This window comes from Balaenoptera musculus, chromosome 1 (genome assembly GCF_009873245.2).
Source record: "Balaenoptera musculus isolate JJ_BM4_2016_0621 chromosome 1, mBalMus1.pri.v3, whole genome shotgun sequence".
NCBI classification, from domain to species: Eukaryota; Metazoa; Chordata; class Mammalia; order Artiodactyla; family Balaenopteridae; genus Balaenoptera; species Balaenoptera musculus.
Genome location: NC_045785.1, coordinates 40,199,883 through 40,215,720, shown reverse-complemented (window position 1 = coordinate 40,215,720; position 15,838 = coordinate 40,199,883). Strand labels below are relative to the sequence as shown.

The window sequence follows — 15,838 nt, the reverse complement described above, 5'->3', positions numbered from 1 at the left end:
AGCAGAATTTGGAAGGCATGGCTTATATCTGTGACCAAAATTGACCTCCTTATACGTCACCCCAAAATTCAACTTCCCCACCAGCCACAAGCTGAGCGGGAAGGAAGCTGCCTCCCAGAAGCCACACCAAGTGGAGGAGAGGAGGACGGAACGGACCCTCCCTGCAGGGTCACAGATCCGAACAAGCTGTGCCAGGAGGGCCAGGCCCAACAGTCTCTGCTCCTTGTATCAGGTTGACCCGTCAGATAAGTTCCATCCCCTCCCTTGGGAAGAGGATGCGAGGGGATGGAGACGAAGAGCCATTCTCCTGATTCCTGGGGACTAAAAGTCCCCATTGGGATTGAAAGCAAAGGGGGGTTTCTCCCAACAACCCCATGAAACTATGAAGTAGCTTCTTATATTATCCTCATTTTACAGACAAGGAAATTGAAGCACATAGAGCGGTGAACTCACTTGCCCAAGGTCCCATGTGAGGGAGATCCAGGAGTCAAAACCAGAGAGCTGGCTCGAAGCCAAGTGCTCAGCCTCTGAGCCCTGCTGCCTGAACCCCGAGTGAACAGGAGCCCTGAGGACTACCGGGTGGTCTGGAGTGGCTAGTGCACACGGTCAGGGCTGCAGCCTATGATGTAGGTTCACACACTGCACAAAGGCTAAGAGGGCAGATGGAGGCCAACAAGCCTTGCCACTTGGAGATGTTGCACCAGCCCGCAGAAGGGTGTGCCTTTTTGCAACTAGCTCATAGGACATATAATGTGCAAGCCTTGCATGGTGTACAGGTTGGGGGACGTGATGCAAGAAGCTTAAGGAATAAGTTGGGACTAGTTTGTGGAAGACCCTGAGTGTCATGCCAAGATGAAACCCTAAGACCAGCTAACACGTGTATAGCACTTATGTCAAACAAGACGGTGTCCCCAGCATTTACACGGCTGATCTCATTTAATCCTTTAAACAACCCTCTGAGGTAGGCAGAATCCACATTTTGCAGATCAGGGCTGAGGCACAGAGAGGTTAGGCCACCAGCTAATCCGTGGGCCCTCCAGGGTCTTACCCAGGCAGTGTGGCTCTGCAGTCCACACTCACAACCTAAGCCACTTCTCAGGCTCAGACCAGGTGGGCAAGGGTCTCGCCAGCTCCCAGATCTGTGAAGACCTAAAGGACTTTTCTTTCCCTTATGCTTCCTCTGCCTCTTTTCATTAAAGGAATGGAAATAGCCTTCCTAGCCCCAAGGGCCAGTACTGTACACTCCTTTAGAAAACGTGCCCCCTTGGGCCTTTAAAATGGTTCTTTTGACACTTTGTAAGTGTTCTTACAGAGATAAAAATAATCCAGTAGTTCTGGAATGGACTTTCAACTCTACCCTTACATAGCTGTGTGACCTTGGCCTCAGTTTCCCCATCTTTGAAATGGGGAGATTGGGTTTTATGAAATCTTGGGTCCTTCTAGTTGGTGACTGGCTCTCAGAATTGCTTTAAGCCTCAGTGTGGAAATCCCCCCAAGCCCGGGTGTTTGTTGCTGACCAGCAGGAGCCGGAAAGGAGGGGGCTGAATCCCGGAGCACACAGTCTCCACGGGAAGGGAGAGGGCGCTCCAATGACGGTTCTCCTTGTCCACCAGGAATAAGCTCCAGGAGAAAGGGCCCCAGGGAGTCTAATGTTAGAGATGACCCCTTCCCCAGGTGTGGTCTCATCACCCCCTTCCCCAGTCCTACCACCTTGCCAGAAGGACCACCACTACAGGGTCAAGACCATGCTGATCCCTGGAGGTCGGAACCCTGAGTGCTCATCCTGGCTCTGCTATGAACCTTGGGCAGGTCCAGGGCCACCTCCCATGGACATGCAATTTGTGCACTGCACAAAGGCTCCTGGTCAGGGGGTCAAGATGGGCTGCGACTCTGCTCCCGACCCCACGTCTGGCTAGAACAAGTGACATCATTTTGTACTTCACCCACCCAGAAGGGGCACCTGTTTTTAAATTGTCAGCCTGGAGTGGGGGGGAGGGCACCTTTTGTCAATTTGTGTAAAGGTACCTTTTGTGCTAGGTCCTATTTGAGAGCCAGTTTCCCCATTTAAAAATTAAGGATGTTGGGACTTCCCTGGTGGTGCAGTGGTTAAGAATCTGCCTGCCAATGCAGGGGACACGGGTTCAAGCCCTGGTCCTGGAAGATCCCACATGCCACGGAGCAACTAAGCCCATGCACCACAACTACTGAGCCTGTGTTCTAGAGCCTGCGAGCCACAACTACTGAAGCCCACCTGCCTAAAGCCCGTGCTCCGCAACAGGAGAAGCCACCGCAATGAGAAGCCTGCACACCGCAAAGAAGAGTAACCCCCACTCGCCACAACTAGAAAAAGCCCACGCGCAACAACGCAGCCAAAAATAAATAAATAAATTTATTTAAAAAATTAAGGGTGTTGCATCCACCCCTCACCTCACATGAGTCCCTCTATCAGGCCCTGAGCTGACTCCCAGGGCTGCTAAGAGAGAATAGAGTGATGGTTAAGAACATAGGCTTTAGAGCTGAGCACACCAGGTTCAAGTCCTGCCTCTGTCCCTTGTCCTTGCTGAGCTAGGGGCAGATTGCTTAACCTTTCTGTTTATTTCCATTTCTTCAGTTTAACTGCGAGTTGGCTGTGTACCTGACACTGGGCTAACACTGAAGACTCGATGGCAAATGAAATTGATTTAGTCTCTGCCCTCCCAGTGCTTTTAGGTCTTTGAGCAAAACATGAATTTGTCCAAGGTCATAAAACTACTCAGTGGTCGATCTGGGACTCAAACCCAAATCCTTCTGAATTGGAGCCTATGTAATTATCCATCCTCCTCCTCTGCCTCCGCAGCCTGGGTCACATCCTTGTTGTGGTCATCTAAGAAGGAATGTGAGGGGAATGCTTTAAATATCTCGGTGGTGGTGATGGAGAGGTGATTGTTATAATTATCCCTTGTGTGTGTGTTTGAGACAAAGGACACTGCCTGCTCCCCTCTGTCTCCACCACAGCAGAGCCCAGCCCACCTGCTAAGCATTTTGCAGGAGCTGTTGATGACAGCTTGTCTGGCATCCTGACACTGGCCAATCAATAGAGCTGGAAGGTGCCTCAGGCCAAGGGCAACTGAATCCCAACCTCTTAGTGGCATTAAATAAAGCAATATTTATTTTGCTTTTGGTGCAAATATACTTAATCCAATGCAGCTCATTGGTAATGCTGAAAAACTGCTGCGTTTGAGGGACAATTGCATGCGCACCCCATACATCTCTGCTTGTCAACGCCACCCTTCCAGGAGCACACAGCCCTACCGTGCTGAGGACAAGACTGACCTGGAGGCACCAAACTGCCTTTTTCTCTACCCTTTAGAGGATATGAAAAGGAAATCATAAGGAGGGGAATTAAAATCATTGCTCTCATTCCAGCTGCCATTATTGCAACAGGGATGAGGCACGATGCCCTTCACAAGATGGAGCTATTTATTTGCCATTTAAATAATGTTCTCTGGAACCATGTATCTCTGCCATTGGGCCGAAGAGAAGGAGAGCAGTACAGGAAGAGCAGACAGAGGAGTAGCCTAGCAACCCTTTCACAGATCACATAGCCTCCTTGATGGCTGGGGGGACCTCAAAGGGTCACTGGGTTCAATAAGACCTGGGTTTGAATCCCAGCTCTATATTCTAGTAGTTGTCAAGTGACCTTCTCGAAGTCATATCTCTCTTGGATTTTATTTGCTCATTTATGAAATGGGGATAAACACTACCTACCTACCTCACTTGGCTATTGTGAGAGGGTCTAGCATGTAACAAGTGCTTAAATACTTTTCAAAATATGTCTTCAAGTAATTATCTAAACCTTGTTTACAAACCTTCAGGGTATTTGTTCATGCATTTGTGCACCTATTCAATAATCTATATATTCAATAGATATATTGAACCTTCTCAGCACCTCAGTCTATACTAGGGAAGTTGGAGTGGAGGTAGGCAACATGACACAGACATATTCCCTGGCCTCATTGGGCTCACAGTTTGGAAGAAGAAAGAAAAGATACTCAAGAGTATCTCCAACTCAAGAGGAAGAAGTTATATATAAACTTGACTTTCATAAATTTGGATTTTCTAGAATGGTCCTAATGTCAAATATTCGATATTCTTGGTGCCATAGATAGCCCCACTCATGTCAGAACATGGGTCCTGATTTTGAGCTCATGCAGAAATTTTACCTTGAAAATAAATAGCAGAATAGTAGAGGACCAAGGAGACACAGGCCCAGAGCAGAGACCCCAGATTTCATACTAAGTGACCCTAAAGTGGCAACCATAGGGGTGAGAGCCGGACATCTGGAGGTCATCTTGTCCATTCCCCTATCTTTAGGCAGCTGAAACCACTGAAGAGTAAGAACCTGCACCAGCACTGCCTTCCCAGTGCCTATAGCCCAGGGAAGGACACAAGCATAAAACACAAGCATAACAATGTTAGAAATGCATAGAATTTCCAAGCTTTCTACTTCCCTCACTTCGCACATACCATGAACTCTGCCTGGAATGCTCTCTCATGTCTTGACTTTGGCAAACTCCCATCTTCTCTTCAAAGCTCTGAGCAATGTGAGAACTCCTAGAGGCAAGGACTGGGTCTGATGCAAATCTCAAATGTTGGAAAATGCATGCAATTAATGTTAAGATATTGGTAACCCTTAACTATTTGGCATTTCTTTTAAAAACTGTATCAATCCTTTTCCTAGAATATTTTGTTCTCCTTGTATTTCAACTTCACTTTATTCAAAATATATGCTTCCTCCAAGTCCCTAACTTTGGAGGTAAAGCCCAATTATTGATGCTTTGAATCACTTAATGAGAGAGTGGGAAGAGTCCTCCATGAGTGAAGTATAACACCCTTGTTTTACAGAGAAGAGCATGGAGCCCAGGGGAGGGAGGTGACTTTCCCAAGATGATATAGATATTAGAGGTGAGGCCTGTCCCCCAGGCCCTAGCCAGGGCTTTACTTTACTAAGACGTTTTCTTCAATAAATAGCAGTCTTTCTACTGATAGACTGGTTGCCAATAAAGCAGTCTTTAAAAATCATCTCAAAAAAACCCAGCACAGGTACTACTGATTTCAGAGTTCCGCAAATGCTTTAGCTTCTAAAGAGTTCCAGGATTCCTGGGGATTGAGTTGCCTTTGAATCACCAGCCATACTCTGCTTTCATCTGTAGGCTGGATCAAGGAGTGGATCTTTCAGGATCTCTCACCAATAACACTTTTCCTTCAGTTTCAAATCTCACTTTTTTGAATCAAAGAGGCTTCCTGGAAGCAGTATGGCCAGGTGTGAAGACCATGGAGCCCAGGACCAGGACACCTGGATTCTAGTCTGGGCCCTGTGGAGTACAGGTTAGGCGACCTTGGAGGAATGGCTTACCTCACCTTCTCTGGCCCTCAATGCTCCCACTTGAAAAACGGAATCCACCTGTGTGGCTGGATGGTTGTGAGAACTGTATCATATGAGATAGGAAAATGCTTGGGAAAGAATGAAATGTTCATTCAACAACTAAGTCTTTATTGTCTACTGTAGTCCAGGCTCTTTGTCAGGCACAGGAGTACAAACACAAATAAGACATCATCCTTGCGCTTGAGGAATTCATGGTCCAGTGGGGAAGACAGACTCAATAATTACTATATCTTGTGCTGTAGCCACTCCGATGTGGGAGCAGTGGATGCCATGGGAGCAGAGGAGAAGCACCCATCCCACATTTGCAGAGAGTAAGTCAGCAAGCCTTCCTGGAGTAGATGATATTTAGGTTTAGACAATTTCAACGATACCACAGTCACCACCACTGCCACTGTCATCACTGGCTACCATTTATTCAATATTCATTCTGTCTGAGGATTCTGCTGGGCCATTTACAGACACTAGTTCATGTATGCAATCCAGAAGGTCAAGGTTGTTATCCTCATTTTACATATGATAAACCGGAAGCCCAGAGGGGTTTAAAAAAAAGAAATTTTAAAAAGGTCACACAGCTGGTAAGGAGTACAGCCAAAACTGAAGCCTAACTGACTCCCAAAGCTTCTGGTCTTCCCAACGTAACCTCATTGTTCTGTGTGACTCTGTGGGGCAAGACTGAGATTGATGGGTGAAGTCACTGGAAGACAAAGTTCAGCTAAAGAGAAGGAAGACTTTCTTAACAGAGCTGTCCAAGAATGGGATAAGCTGCTTGGGGAGGCGGTGGGTACCAGGTCCCGGAGGTGTCATGGAACAGGCTGGTGACTTGGCCAAGACTTTATTGAGGACATTTTTGTTTGGAAGAGGGAGAGGTAGGTAAGCTAACCATCTCAAAGGATACAGTTTATGATTAAGTCCTGTCATCAACGACAATGTTCCCTTCTAAATTTTTAGATGCTCAGTGCAGGCTGGAAGAGCTCTCTGGGAACAGCACCCAGACCAATGGTTTTGTCTCCTTGGTAACCAGCCATTGGGAAGTGGGCAATATAGGGGCCTGCTGGCATTTTCCATAAATTAGCCCACAGAGCCATATGGTTAGGGATGCTCTCAGTTAAAGAAACAGGAACTGACTCCGCCACTTGAACAAAAATGGAATTTATAGGAAGGGGCTTACAGAATGAAGCAGAAGCTGGAAGACCAGACTTGGAAAACAACTAACTAACAGAGTAGCTCTGGAGGGCAGAAAAATTGGCTGTTGGCAGGAATAATCTATCTCTCTTCCACGGTAGCACTGCTGTATGACCCAACTCCCAGCGTGGCATCACCTAGTCCAAGTTTAAGTGCTGGACAGAAGTAGCTGTTGCCTGAGTCTGGGTTTCCTGCCGCTGCTCTGGATGCCAGGTCATTGGGCCCATCTCTCTTCTGGGGTTAGAGAAAAGGCACCGTCACAGTGTCATCATCTTTTAATGATGGAGGAACGAACGGTCCCTAATCCTGCCCCATCTAATCACAGAGTTAGATGCTAGGAATTCCCCAGAGAAAATGGGCAAATGCCTACTACCTTAGGAGAGAACAGGGCATGGATGTGAGCTCAGATCTGCCTGATTTCCAGACTGGGAAGAAAGCCAGGAGGTCATCCCTGACCACTGCTGTCTGCTGCCCACTCCAGCCCCTGATGGACTGCAAACCGATTAGTTTGTGCCACTGATATAGCATGTAGCACAAAACAATGATAAAGTACAAGGAAACAACAACATAACATTTTTGATCTGCTATTATGTGCCAGAACCTGTGCTATAAATTAAGTTTGTCCTCACTTAATCCTGATAACATGGTCCTGAATTATAAATGTACATAAGCCTGTGAGGAGATCTTCTTTCTCCTGTTAGACTATGTTTCTTGTGAGCACGGAATGTCAGACTGCTTGTAAACTGATCCTGACATCACCCCTTCTCTCAAGCAAGTTGTTTATAACCCTCTGTGCTTCAGTTTCCACATCTGCAAAATGGGAATAATAATAGTACCTCCCTCATAAGGTTGACATAGATAAAGTATTTCACACTTAGTAAAGTACTTAATTCTTGGGATAAAGTAATGTCTGTTGACCGTGACCCCTTGACTGTGATGATGATACTGTTGTAACCTGCATATGACTGTTTCTGTCCCCACTTTGCCATCAATGAGAAGCCAACACCAGCACCCAATTCATCTAAGTATAGCAATGCAAAGACGAAACAGTGAACCTCCATGCCGGGCACTCGAGGCCCTTACATTTCCCCTCCCACTCCCTTTACAGCTCACCATCACCACCTCTTCACTACATACATACATAGTACTCTATGATTCAGTCAAATCAAATTGTCCACCATTCCCCCAATAGCCTGGGTGGCTTCACAGTTCCTTTCTTTGCTTGCACTTTTCCTTCTGCCACCAACACCTGGAAAAATTCTATTCATTCAGCAAGACCCAACTCAAATGATTTTTCCTCAGTGAAGCCTTTCCCTATGTGTCCCCACGAAACATTAGTTATTCTCCCACAGGGTTCCCAGCCAGCTTACTTTAAATGATGGGGGAAATTATTATTATTTACTCCCCAACACCACCCCAACCACCTTGAAGGAGGGGTCCTCAGTAGAATACTTTATTTTTCTGAGTAAGATGAGCAGTGGGGTTGTAAATGTAACAAGCTGAGAGGGGGTTGAGTTTTAGAACTTAAGGAAATAGAGGGGTTGGGAAAATAAGTAGGGATGGGTAAAATAGTAAAATAAGATGGGATGGAAGGAATAGAAAAGAAAAGGGGGACAATTTGAGCAAAGAAGGGGGGGACAATTTGGCAAAAAGTTCATCAGTTTTGAATCTGGTTAAAAATCTGCGAAGAGCAGAATTTTATCCTATAGGTGATGGAGAATCATAGATGAATCTTGATCAAGAAGGCAAGATTGTCAGATCTGTGTGGGAGACATTCTGGAGACAGGAAGAGGATGGATGCGGTAATCTGAGTTGTGAGCAAGAACAGGGTTTCTGAAGTTGTCCCTCAGCCTGGGCTGGCCTGGAGAAAGCCTACAGTGTGCAAAGGCCCAGCAGATGGAAGCGTGGGCCCAGAGACCTGGGGGTGGTGCATCTTTCCAAGGACAAGCAAGGCTTTGAGTCGATCTGGAGGAAAAAAAGGGAAGGAAGAGGGATAGGAGGAGACCAGAGGTCACGGTCCCACTTGCCCTGGTGAAGTAATTAATGTGTCCATGGGAGATTGTGGAGAAGGTGGGCAGGGTAGCCCTCACTGAGCAGGTGACCTGTGAGCAAAGACTGGCACTAAGTGAGAACGAATCACTCAGCCATCTGGAGGAAGAGGCTTCCAGGCAGATGGGACAGCCTGTCCGAGAGCCCCGGGGCTGCAAGTACTCAGTTTGTTGGAGGAACAGTAGGAGGCCAGAACCTGGCAGAGAAGAAGCAGGAGTGACCGTGTTAGGAGCTGAAGTCAGAGAAGATAACGGGTGGAACACATGGGCACTTGTAGCTGGTGGTAAAGACTTTGGCTCTTACTCTGCATCTAGCAGAGAACCATTTGAGCAAAGAAGGGACTCCATCGGACTTATGTTTTAATAGGATCACCCTGGGTGTTGTGTGGAAAAGGGGGAAGGTATGTAGGGTGAGAGGTGGGGTAGGAGGATGGAAGGGTGGAAACAAAACCAGGTAAGAGATTATTACAATACTCCGGACCTTGGTCCAAGCTCAAGGTGATAGCAGTGGAGGTGATAAAGAAGTGCTGGGTTCTGAGTATATTTTGAAGGTAGACACAATGGATTGGCTGTGGGTGTGAGACAGAGAGGAACAGTGGGGAAAGCGATGGTTTTGGCCTGAGCCTTCTTTCTGGCCCTGTATTGGAGATATGCATGCGTCTGTGGTCTCAGGGCATGGACACTGAAGTGAGACTGCTCCACAGAAATATGTTTGAACCTCTCTGTGACTCAGTTTCTTCTTCTGTAAAGCAGGAATTATAATAATAGTGACCTCATAGGGTTGTTGAAAGTGACTGAATTAATACGTGTAAAATACTCAGCACTATCTCTGGCAAAAAACAAACAAACAAACACGTGCTAGGTAAGTGACATAATGACTGCTCCTGTACTGACTCTGACTTTGGGTACTGCCTAGGTGCTCTCTGATGGGGTTCGACCTGAACCGTCACTGGCTGGATCCCTCTCCGTGGGCCCACCCCACCCTGCATGGGGTGAAACAGCTTATCATTCAGATGTACAACGACCCAGTGAGTAACTGAACCCCCTCAGCCTCTGCTGGTCTTACGGCTTGATCTGGGAAAGGGCAGTGTTGTACTGGGAAGGCCCACTAGGAGCTGCAAAGTAGGAATTCAGGGTCAAAACCTGGGAGGGACTAGGCCTGCTGGTCTCTTCTCTGACTTGGACAAGTGCCTCCCCACCCCTCACGAATACTGGCTTCAGTTGTGGAGATCTCGTGGGGTGGAGGAAATATACCGGAGCACATTTATCAGGGCTCTTGGGTTACAAGCGAAAGAAATACAACTTGAACTAGTTTACACAGAATAGAGAATTTTTTAGAAGAGTCCCAGAGCCTCATATACAGTTGAAGACTGTAGCCTGGCCTCCTGCATCTCTAGGGAGCTTGTGCCAACTGTCATGTCCAGTGGTTGCCCCACTGGAGAGTGACTCACTCTCATATTCTAGTTCCAGTTCCAAGAGGGACTGGCGTTCCTCTGGGCAGGAAGTGGAGGACACGGCCACCTCTGGGCAGGGCAACTCTGGTCCAAGAGGCAAGGATATGTAAGGACAGGACAGCCTCGCTGGAATCATGTAGTTGACCTTGGGGTGTGTGGCGGTAGTGACAAATCTGTTCCTAGAGAAGAGGGCCTGCTATTCCAGAAAGAAGGGGAATGGGGATGTCCACACTGAGTTTGCTCACAGGGGCACGACTTTGTGAGAAATAGGAGAAGACATTGGGGTTTCATAGCTTAGAGAAGAAAGGAGGACGACCACCATCATTCTCTCTGAAGAGTTATGAAGGAGGATAGTCAGACATCTTCCAGGTGGAGGCCAAAGCAAGAGGTAAGGTCGATAGAGAAATAAAACTTCTTAACCATTAGAGCTGCCCGAGGATGGAGTGGGTGTGTGACCTGTGAACTTGGCCTTACTAAAAGTGTTCAACTTGAAGCTAAATGACACTGTCAAAAATAGTGCATGGAGGAGACTCAATTGTTTGGAAGACATTATAGTGAGACTACATGTGAGTGAGTCTCTTCCAACATTGATGATTGTGATTTATGACCCCTTGACTGCCATCAGGTGACAGATATTGATTGCTAAGACAGCAAAGATCCCAGAGTTGGGGTATTTCAGTGATGCACCTGTGTACCTCATTCTACTCACTCTCTTTGAAGATACCAATAAGAATATACTAAATTAAAGAGCAATATGGGGGCTTCCCTGGTGGCACAGTGGTTAGGAATCTGCCTGCCAATGCAGGGAACACGGGTTCGAGCCCTGGTCTGGGAAGATCCCACATGCCGCGGAACAACTAAGCCTGTGCGCCACAACTACTGAGCCTGCGCGTCTGGAGCCTGTGCTCCGCAACGGGAGAGGACGCGACAGTGAGAGGCCCATGCACCGCGATGAAGAGTGGCCCCCGCTCACCGCAACTGGAGAAAGCCCTCGCACAGAAACGAAGGCCCAACAAAGCCAAAAATAAATAAATAAATTAATTAATTAAAAAAAAATTCCCTTAAAAAAAAAAAAAGAGCAATATGTATTGACCAGGCAGAATTGTGTACATAAAAACAAATGTATATATTAGAGCAAGGGTTAATGAAAAAGTAAGTAAGTCCTTAGGTGCAAAGTAGTTATCTCACCTCAGCTGCCATCTTTATCTTCCTCTGTGAGCTTTGCTTCCCTAGGTCTTTTCATAACCCACTTGCTGTCAGGGCTTACGTAGCCATAGCTTTAGTATATCTGCCTCCTTCTCCAATACATCCCTCCTTGTCTACAAAAGGTGTTAGCTATACTCTCCAAACCCCGTTATTACCCTGAACTTTTGATCCATCCTGACCAGCTTTCCTGGCAGAGAAATGCTGCTTCTGAATTGCTCAGGAGGTGTCTGTAGTCAGCTGGGTTCTGTTCCCCAGACCTCGGTGTTAACTGTAGTTTCCCTGATAGAATCATGACCCCTCCTTCTTCTGCCACCTTCTTATTAAAAGAGGGCAGCCCCTACATTTTTTCTGATCTGGCTGATAATAGCTATTCAATAACTATTTGTTGAGTTGCATTGGATTGAACATGGCAAATCCTGTTATGCCCACTGTAATGTGGTTTATAGATACTAAAGAGCTATTCACAGAGGGGACAACGAGGCATGATCAAAGAAAAGACACGAGGCAGGAGAAGTGACAGAGTGGGGACCTCAGAACAAAGTGGTGTTTTAGGTGAATCCCCGAGGAGAGAACTGGGGGAGGAACAGAAGGGAGAGCGTCAAGTTTGCTAAAGAGAAGAGACATCAGTCTGCCGTTGCCATCATCAATCTGAAGTCATTGATTTGCTCCCAGGCAACTGGGCACTCGATCCTGTTACAGAATACAGATCAGGCGAGGCCGAGTTTCAGAGGTATTAGGATATTCTTTGTGCTATGAGTAGATTGATCATCATCTGGTCGGACCTTAGTAAACACACTTGGATGCTGAGCGAGTTGTGGGAGCTGCCTTCTTCCTGAAAGTCCACTCCTTTACGCCCCAAGCAAGGATGCGGAGCGCTAACATCAGAGCCAAGCCGACTTGGACCAGGACCCCGGATGCCTCCATCTCCTCCTCTCTTCCCCGACCCCTGCCCAGAACCTTACTCCATTCTTTCCTTCCTGTTTCCACAAATATATATCAAGTAGTTTCTAACTACCAGGCATTGTAGTCCTAATAGTGAACAAAACCCTAACTCTTACAATCTAGTGGGAGAATAAGCATTAAACAAGTAAATACTTACTGATAAATATAGATTTACAAATTGTGTCAAGGGTTACCAAAAGAATGTACAAAGTGTGATCTGTAGAAAGGATGGTTAAAAGTTTCGGCTTGCCCAGGGCAGTTCTGGTTTATACCCATTGTCCTGGAGTATTTATTAATGGTACTTCCTTCCACTCTTAAAAGCATCCCTGCTTGGATGAGAAATTACACTATCTCTCTACCTAAAAGCTATGTGAGGGACTTCCCTGGTGGTCCAGTGGGTCAGACTCCATTCTCCCAATGCAGGGGGCCCGGGTTCGATCCCTGATCAGGGAGCTAGATCCCACATGCATGCCACAACTAAGAGTTCTCATGCTGCAACTAAGAAGCCTGCATGCTGCAACTAAGAGTCTGCATGCCGCAACTAAAGATCCCGCAGACTGCAACGAAGATCCCACGTGCCGCAACTAAGACCCAGTGCAGCCAAAATAAATAATTTTTTTTTTTTTTAAAAAGGAAGAAACATCAGAGGTGTTAAAAAAAAAAAGCTATGTGAAAGCACCTAACACGGTACCCGGTGTGTACCAGATCCTCAACTAACATTATTTGTATCCCATTCAAATTCACACGTGACTTCGAGAGTCAATGTGCCCAGCTGTAAACACCGCAGTGCCCCAGGCATCTGCCCTAAGAGCGTTAAATGCGTTTCTACCCTGGACCTTCACCATCACAGACATCATCAGAATCACTCAACCCCAGAGCTATCTAAACTGCCAGGACAGCTTCTAACCTTGTTTCTAATGCTCACAGCCTCACGCCTTCCATCCTGGTGGCCTGCTCACAGGATCCGCAAGCAGAGAATCAGAAAGACCCTTGCTGATGGGCAGGGTCTATATCTGTGAGCATTGTTGTTCCTCAAAGAACTGGTGAGGGAGGAACCTCGTGCTGGGTGCTGTGAATAGTCAGAGCTGGTGTCTACCTTAAGGAGTCCACAACCTGGTGGAAACAGCCATTTACAGACAGTTATTCTAGGTGCATTTGTGGAGGGAGGCACGGGGGTGGTGGGAGCCATAGAAGGAGCCGAAGCCAGGAAGCAACACCTGAGCTGACATGTGAAGGCTGCTCAGGGCAGGGAGGGCTTTTCCAGGCAGAGGAGGCGTCTGAACATCTGCCTTGAGATGGAGACACCCTCGGGAGGCTGCAAGTTGTTCAGTGTGGCTGGTGCTGAGGACAGACAGAGGGGCAGAAGAGGGGCTGTGATATAGGGCTTTGGTAGAATAAATTTGGACTTTATTCTCATGGAAATGGGGAGCCACTGAAGGATTTTAAGCAGGGAAGTAACAGGATCAGTTTTGCATTTCAGAAATATCCCACTGGTGCCTAGAAGGGGATGGATTCAGAGGGTGCCAGGCTAGAGGCTGGAGACCATTAGAACCTGTTGCTTGGGGCAGAGAGGAGGGGTAGTCTGGAGATATTACAGAGGGAGACACGAGCGACTGTGGCTGATGGGAGAGGAAGGAATCCTGCATGATGCCCATGGTTTGGCTTGGACAGTGGAGTGGAGGGGGTGCCCTTCCTGAGATGGGAACCCAGGAGGACCAGTAAGCGTGGGGAAAGCTTTAGATGTGCTGGTGTTGAGGCGGAGCAGGAGAGAATCTCCTGGAATGAGCCCTCTGTGTCCTCACCTGGCAACAAGGGCCTGCTGTCTTCGCATTAATGATGGTGTTGACTTCAAAGCTGCTTTCCTAGCCCTGTGCTCACTGCACCCTCCACCCCTCTCCGGGACTTGGATATTAAACGATGCTCTTGACAAAGGAGACTTTAACCCACTGGATCTCAGATACAAAGCGTTTAATGTCCCACTTCCAGGACAGCTCCCTGTGGTCAGTGTGGCCCTTGTTTACCAGTTGTGATTGATTGTCCCCCAGGGCAGGGTCTGTCTGATTCAGTCCCCAGTGCCCAATAGGGACCTGGCTCTGAGCAGGCACTCCATGTAAATGCCGAGCAAATGATGAAGCAAACCCAGAGCCTCCGTGACTTGGTTTTTATGAGTCTCCTGATAAAAAGGAGTGACTGGACCACAGACCCCCTCCCCAGTCTCACCTTCCCCTCAGAGTGTCCTGGATTCTGCTGCCACCATCGCTATACCCTCCTTAAGGCTCTGGTCTGTGCACACAAACCTTTTCCTTGGTTTCCCTGCAACCTGCTGAGATTGTCCTAAATTCCCAGAGACAGAACCTGAGAGTTTAGGACAATCTCTGCAGGTTGCCTTGTGCAAGACCCTTGGGTAACCTCAGAGTTACAGATATTAATGGGGCAGGATGTCAGACCAGGAAAAGCTCACAATCTGATGGGAAGGCCAGACCCTCATGGACAATTTTAATCCAAGGCAGTGAGGAAGGTGAGCAGAGAAAATGTAGCGCTTTGGAAACATGGGGCGGGGGAGATTAATCCAGGGTGTGTGTGTGTGTGTGTGTGTGTGTGTGTGTGTGCACGCGCGTGTGCACGCGCACTTGCGTCCCCGGGGGGATCCAAGGAAGTTTTTTCAAGGAATTTGGACTGGACCTTTAGGAATGGGAAACTTTTTTTTTTCTTTTTTTTTTTTTTCATTTATTTATTTTATTTATGGCTGTGTTGGGTCCTCGCCTCTGCGCGAGGGCTCTCTCCAGTTGCGGCAAGTGGGGGCCACTCCTCATCGCGGTGCACGGGCCTCTCACCGCTGCGGTCTCTCTTGCTGTGGAGCCCAGGCTCCAGACGCGCAGGCTCAGCAATTGTGGCTCACGGGCCCAGCTGCTCCGCAGCATGCGGGATCCTCCCAGACCAGGGCTCGAACCCGCGTCCCCCGCACTGGCAGGCAGACTCCCAACCACTGCGCCACCAGGGAAGCCCCTAGGAATCGAAACATTTTATCAGGTGGCTATGGTTTAGGGATGAGGGAGGTGACAGGGAAAGGGGAGAGGGCTTTCCAGGGCAAGCTGAGCCACAGAATGGAGGTGGCAGAGCTCAGCTGCTGGGGTCGGTGCGCAGCATATACAACAGGGCAGCTGCGAGGAAGCTCATGGGCAAGGACTTTGGCTTCCTCCTGTGGTCCAGTGCTCTCTTCTCATTAAAATCAAAGTCTCAGGCCCTTTTTTAATCTGATTTTTAATTGAACTAAGTATAATAACTGTAAAAAAAATTAAGGCAGTGGAACAAAATGCTGCTTGTCGGGAATACTGTGGCACACAAGCCCTCTCAATCTTGAGAATCAGTATCATCACTGAGGAGCCATCAGAACCGCTTGAGCGAGGGAGAGAGATGGATGAATAAACAGTACTTCAGTCCATTCAGTCCCCCAGTCTAGAAACCCTAGAGACATCCTAAAATTTAAATCCACCTGAGGCTCTCTCCCCTGCTTAAAACCTTCCAGCGACTCCCCATTATTTGTGGGATAAAGGTCAACGTCCCTGACATGCTATTCAAGG

At 47.7% G+C, this 15,838-nt stretch overlaps 1 protein-coding gene across 1 annotated transcript in view; it reads left to right on the top strand.

Moving 5' to 3' along the window:
* Nucleotides 1–15,838, top strand: part of AGBL4 (ATP/GTP binding protein like 4) — a 1,270,110-nt gene that overhangs the window by 1,153,299 nt on the left and 100,973 nt on the right. The window contains exon 9 of the mRNA XM_036855931.1: nt 9,572–9,683. Within this exon, the coding sequence (XP_036711826.1) occupies nt 9,572–9,683 (112 nt within the window). The remainder of the gene's footprint in view (nt 1–9,571; nt 9,684–15,838) is intronic.